Here is a 5881-nt window from a genome sequence, read left to right as displayed (position 1 = left end):
TCAGATGCAGCTTTTTCCGCTTGGTCGGCTTTACAATTATCCTGTGTTGTGTGACATGAACAATACAGCGCGGCCGGTCCAATTTAGCTTAAAGATTATTTGCAATATAAGTAGCAAAATGTTCAATGACAAAAGCTGTTGTAGAGAGGACAGAAGCAGCCTTCGACGTCAAAGAAGACGCCTAAGACGCCTCGGATTTCTATTAGCCGGGCCCTAGGAAGGATAATGAGGGCAAAGGGCATCCGACACCGCCGCTAATTGCAACTCCTTCGCTTTCCCTTTGTAGCTTTCTGTTATCCTTCACAAGAGCAACCTCTCATTTTCTCCTTTCCGGATTCTGCTGGCTAGGGAAAATGTTCACTGCTTCGCATGAACTGATACTTGATAACGATTATGATAATCAGTATTAAAGTATGCTTTGACGTTTGTCTGACAACCTTATAAGGAAAACATCGATCATTTTTATAATGTTTATCTTTTTAGGTGTAAGATTGTAGATCCGTGTTAAAATCTTTATTAATATAGCGACATTTTAATGTTCAATAATACGCGATAAAAATTTCATAAATCATAAATTGATTTTAGTGAAATAGTAAATAAATAACTTTTAATTATTCCTCGTTCGTGAAAAGTCGAGGTGGCCTAGTTGCAAATTTAACTCTCTTGATCTTGTTGTATTTTAACTTAATTCATCTATGAAGTCGCTCTATCACTCCGCGGCTCTTTGGATGTGGGACACCTCTCGTTGAGGCGCCACACCTCATTTTCTCCCTGATGCTTGCGTTGTCGAATTCTCTTCCACTGTCGGACGAAATTCTTTCGGGGACGCCATAGAATTGGAAACATGTCCAAAGGACCCTTAAAACCGCCTCTGCTGATCTGTCGCGTACTTGGTGTGTCATGGCCACCTTACTGAATACATCGATGACGGTGACCCACTTATAGCTTTTCCAGACGAAAGAATCCACCTGTAAGTTGCAGAGCGGCGCGTTCGCGGTAGGTGTCTCTTCTTGAGCTGCACAGGGAGGATGTTGATCTATTTCGTCCTGAGGCACACCTCGCACACCGAGTTCGGGGACATTTGACCACCAGGTGCCCACTTTTGCCGCAACCATGACACTTGCTGTTTTATCGGCGTTTTCCCTTTTCAGCATTTTCTCCCGACCGCTATACTTATACTTTCTTTTTCTCAAGGGTGGCGGAGTAGTCCTCCTCCATCCCGGTTCTTCAACATCTATTCTGGTTTCCTTTTCCCGGGCGCTTGTGTCAATAAGTTCCTGAGCACACTCTATGAAGAAGCCTTCTCTCGGCATTCTCTCCTTCTTTCCTAACTCTTTTGCCAACTGAATCTTAAGTACATTGGCCTTTCGGTATGCGGTGTACCCTTGAAAGTACTTCCGTGACGAGGTGGTGAGCATAGTGTCGGTGAGCGCCACCACAGAAGGTCGATCTGCAGTAGAAGCTCGATTTCAGCCTGCTGCGGTGAGAGGCCTCGGACATTATAGTTGATGACTAGATGTTTAGTCACAGAGGCGATGATGTTACCCATCATCTCCATAAGCATAGTCAACATGCCCTTCATTTGGTCCATGCGGGCGAATAGCTGTTCCATGGCTGGCATGTTAGAGGCACTGGTCACCGGGATTGAACAAAAGTTCAGAGAAGGTTGTTCTGGATCCTCCTGCTAGGTTGATGTCTTCTGGGATACGCTGTTGGTGGTGCTGGGGCTTCCTTATTAGTTCTCCTCTTCTCCAAAAGGTCCAACCGTACTGGGCATTTCTTAGGACGACTTGCCCTTCCTTATTGCATACAGTACATTTGGGTGACTCTGTTGAAGTGCACTGGGAGAAGTCGTAGTTCTCAGTGCACCTCGGGCATTTCACTGCGCGGTTGTTTGCCCGTATTGCTGGCACTCCTACATTGGACTTGGCAGCCGTCTTCCTTGAAGAGGATACCCTGAATCGGCAATGATTGATGGCTTCCAGCTTCCGGATGTCTTTAATTTTTATATGCGGTCGGTCACCAGTTGCAGGAGATCAATGGCATAATAACTTCTATTGAGTTCAGAACTATTGATATATACATATCAATCAGCTGTTCGACCCGATTAGGCATTATGTCAGTTGTCTGATGACGGGCTCGCCACGTTTTTAAAAAAAAATTTAAGGTTCATAGTGGGATGGTTAGGGAGGAAAAAACTGCAGGTCATTCCGTAATATCAAAGAAAATCACTTTTGCTAAACGATATTATTAATTTCACAACTTGTGTTTTGACCAAGCCTTCCCGGTCCTTATTTATGGGGGAGTCATATCCGAGATACTCCATTTCAGAGGAAGGCTTTGTGAATAATTGAAAGTAATATATTGAAATTGAACTTCTAGCCTATAGTGTGCCAATATATGGTGCACTCTATGCGCTATTTCTGTAGGAAAATGATACCCCCACCCCATCTTAACTCCCCAAAAAACTCAAAACGGCAGGCCTTTGGACTAAAAAACTTAATTAATACTTAATGTAATATCGTTTACTTCATTCTATGCATTTTAAGAGGGGTCTGATGAGAGGAACATTGAAAAAAGGCCTGGTGTCAGCTGACTGATAACACCCTCACCAGCCTTCGAGATGTCGGTAGTAAGTAAGTAGTCCTCAGTCCACAACATGTACCGTGAATACAGGGACTTAACTGTTGGAGGAGCTGTAACTCAATGCTACAGAGACATGGGAGCAAGACATAGAGCTCGAGCTCATTCTATTCAGATAATCAAAGTAGAAGTCGTGAAAGCTGCCAACTGCAGGAGACCCTTAGTGAAGCAGTTCCATGATTCCAAAATCAAGTTCCTACTTCCAAAACGAATCCAACACAAGAATCAACTTCCTTTGTTTTCGACAAGGAAACCCAGGACATATTTCTTATAATTTTTTTTTTTTTTGTGTGTGTGTGTGTGTGTGTGTGTGTGGAGTCTGAGACTCCACCTTTTTGAGCATCGTGGAGTTAATGCCTGAAAAGGTGCGTTAGTGCAGTGTTTGTGGTTCCAAGTTAAGCTCCTTTTAAAATAATATGTTTTACTTCTTGAAGAAGTTTATCGGGGGGTGCGGTCAGCAAAGAACAACATAAATAAACAAAACAATATTTATTTATTTTATGCCGACGTTTCGACCTGAGTTTCAGGTCTTCATCAGGGATAGTGGCGTGTAAAGGGGGTAATAAACTGTAATATGTTTTACAGTTTGTCTCAGGGTAGTGAAACAGTCGGAGTGGCTTAGCTCTTGCTAGTTCCTACTCCGTAGAGAAGAGACGGTCGGAGAATAATTTATATTACGAAAATGACTTCTATGTTACTCTAAATTAACAAATTCAACTCTTAACCGCAAGTCTGTAAATTCTAATGTAGTAATCTGCCCTCAGACTAGGCGTTTCACGAACACAACCTTGACACTATATATTATATCATAGGAAAACACCCAAAATATAAATATATCTCATTTTCAACAACCAAGAAGCATGGATAAAGCTTTAGTCAATATATAAACATTAATATGGATACTAAGACCACACGATAACTTAATTCTTGCATGCTAAAGAAATACTAAGAACTATTATGGCCCATGTAATAACATGTGTTTTATTCTTTTTGTGTCCATCTGCGACCTTAAGAGGGACGGGGGAAAGAAATCTAAATCTCCAGATAACAATAACTGGCCACAGGCATGCGAAGCTGAACACAATAATTTATAAAGGATTTCGTGCATTCGATCTTATCGTGTAGTTTTGCCGGTCTTGCTTGCGTCATTCCATCTGTAAAGCATACGAGTATTTGTATACAGAAAATAACTGCACGAAATCACTATTTGGAATGAGTTCGATGTCCCATTGAACAGAATAACTAAGTTGAAAAAGAACTTTTATACTCGAGTTTGTTTATGAAAAAAGAGAAAAGTCAATAGTATAATATAGCTACTTCTTTATTTTTAGTGTTCTCCATTGTTAAAGGAAACAAAATATAAACGCAAGATTAATCAACGAAACATTACTCTGGAGACTGAAGTACTTTAATACTTCCTTCTACTGCCAATATATAAGAAAATCTTAAGAGTGCTGGAACTTCAAATGGTCCTGTTTACATCGGGACCTGCTCGTGCTATACTGCAGGTGTCCCGAGTGTAATTTTGCGATTATAATTAAATGTGTGGAAAAGGGGGGCTGAAGATTGTGAGACACTTTCTGCTCATAACAACATGCATGCATTTTCCTTTATTTATAAAGGTGTTAATCCCTGGAGGGGCAATTATGGTGAATGTGTTAGTCAATTAATCGAATATTATCTATAATAATATAAGAACACAGCATTGGGGTCTCATAGATTATATAATATGGATATTATGTGCTTATCTGGTGGCTGTTGGAAGTTTCGCTGTCGCGGTCACTTCCGCGTCATATGGGCGCTTCCCTCGTCGAGGTGTACGGTGGGCGAAACGGTGAAGACCGTGTATCTTCGCCTGGTGTCTGAAAAGACGTCTTTCCTCTTCAGTGGCTGGCCAGCGTGTCCTGGATCCTGGCGTGATGGTAGGGGTAGCTTGCATAGTGCATAGGCTGGGGCGGCATTGCAGTCGCAGCGTCTTCGGGGTCTTCCGGTGTTCGCGGCAAGGGGGGGGGGCATCAGGAAATGAGACCCCCGACCCCCGACTTTATATAAATTCAAACAACAACGGCAAAAATCGGATTACTTAAATCCGACAGGTCCTTTTAATTTTCGTTTTCGAAATTATTGATTTCCTACTTCACGAAGTTTTGTGGTGTTGTTCATTGTTTTGATCACTACTTGCTTTGTTTGTTCTAATGAAGATATATGTTGACCGCGTTGTTTGAGTATGGGCCACATGTCGGGCCGAAGGCGTATTTCGACTACCATATCAAGGTTGTATTGTTATTGGGCAAAGAAGAAACAGAGCGAGTGTCGCCGGGGCCTTGAACAAGTGGGATAGGGGGAAGTTTCATGTCACTGATCGATGTTAGGCCGCGAGGTTTTAATGCTTTAAAGTGCTGCAACTTGAAATGGTCCTTTTAAATTTCGCTTTCAAAATTATTGATTTCCTACTTCTCGAAGTTTTGTGGTGTTTTTTATATTTTTAATTACTGCTTGCTTTGAACGAGTGGGATAGAGGAAAGCTTCATGTCACTTATCGATGTTAGGACGCGAAGTACTGGTTACTAGAACTTTTTATTTCTATTGATTTTGTTTACAATATTATATTTCAAATCATTATTTGTACTCATGTCATGTATTATTACCTACAATAGATATAGTTCGTTTCGTTTGGATAAATTGTGGCCCTGTTATACATCAACAGGGTAATTGTAAATTTATAACTTTATACTTTTGGTGACTGTGAATTTTTATCAACCCACTTTTTTAGACTTGTATATTTCAAATAACGCTTTATTTTGTTTCTGAGAATAAACATAACTCATGAGATCACGTATTAGAAAAATAGATATATAATGATAGAGTAAACCAGTATTATAATATTTGTAATTCTAAAATTACCCATTCGTTAGGCTGTCAAAAAATCATAGAATTATCAAATTTATTAATTTTCGTCAGCGTATTGTTTAGTCCATCTTTTATCATGTTTTAGTAATTAAGCATTTTTTTTTTGTTCACATTTGAAGTAATTTAAATATTGAGCAATCACTGTTAGTATGTAGCTCTTCATTATTAGCTCATTTTGTTTTCTTGTACAATTTGTTAATTTGGTCCGCTGAAGGCATCCCAGGAGGCGCTGGCCGGTGGGCAGAATCGCTGGATCGTAGATTGCTCCACTTAGCAGTGATGGATCAGCACCAGTAGTGGATTGCTCCACTTAGCAATGGTGGATCAG

The 5881-nt window shown here is 40.6% G+C and overlaps 1 protein-coding gene across 1 annotated transcript; it reads right to left on the bottom strand.

Annotated features, from left to right (window-relative positions):
- Positions 1-689: 689 nt before the first annotated feature.
- LOC136796364 (uncharacterized) lies at positions 690-1313 on the bottom strand. The gene has a single exon (XM_067049893.1). The coding sequence runs from the start codon at positions 1311-1313 to the stop codon at positions 690-692; it is 624 nt and encodes a 207-aa protein (XP_066905994.1).
- Positions 1314-5881: the final 4568 nt, after the last annotated feature.

The sequence above is a fragment of the Halyomorpha halys genome, unplaced genomic scaffold (assembly GCF_000696795.3).
Source record: "Halyomorpha halys isolate HHAL.00 unplaced genomic scaffold, Hhal_1.1 Scaffold1076.1, whole genome shotgun sequence".
NCBI classification, from domain to species: Eukaryota; Metazoa; Arthropoda; class Insecta; order Hemiptera; family Pentatomidae; genus Halyomorpha; species Halyomorpha halys.
This window is presented reverse-complemented; position numbering and strand designations above follow the sequence as displayed.

What these genes read in the sequence shown, in the direction of transcription:
- LOC136796364 (XM_067049893.1), bottom strand. Translation starts at nt 1,313, where the DNA reads ATGCCGAGAGAAGGCTTCTTCATAGAGTGTGCTCAGGAACTTATTGAC.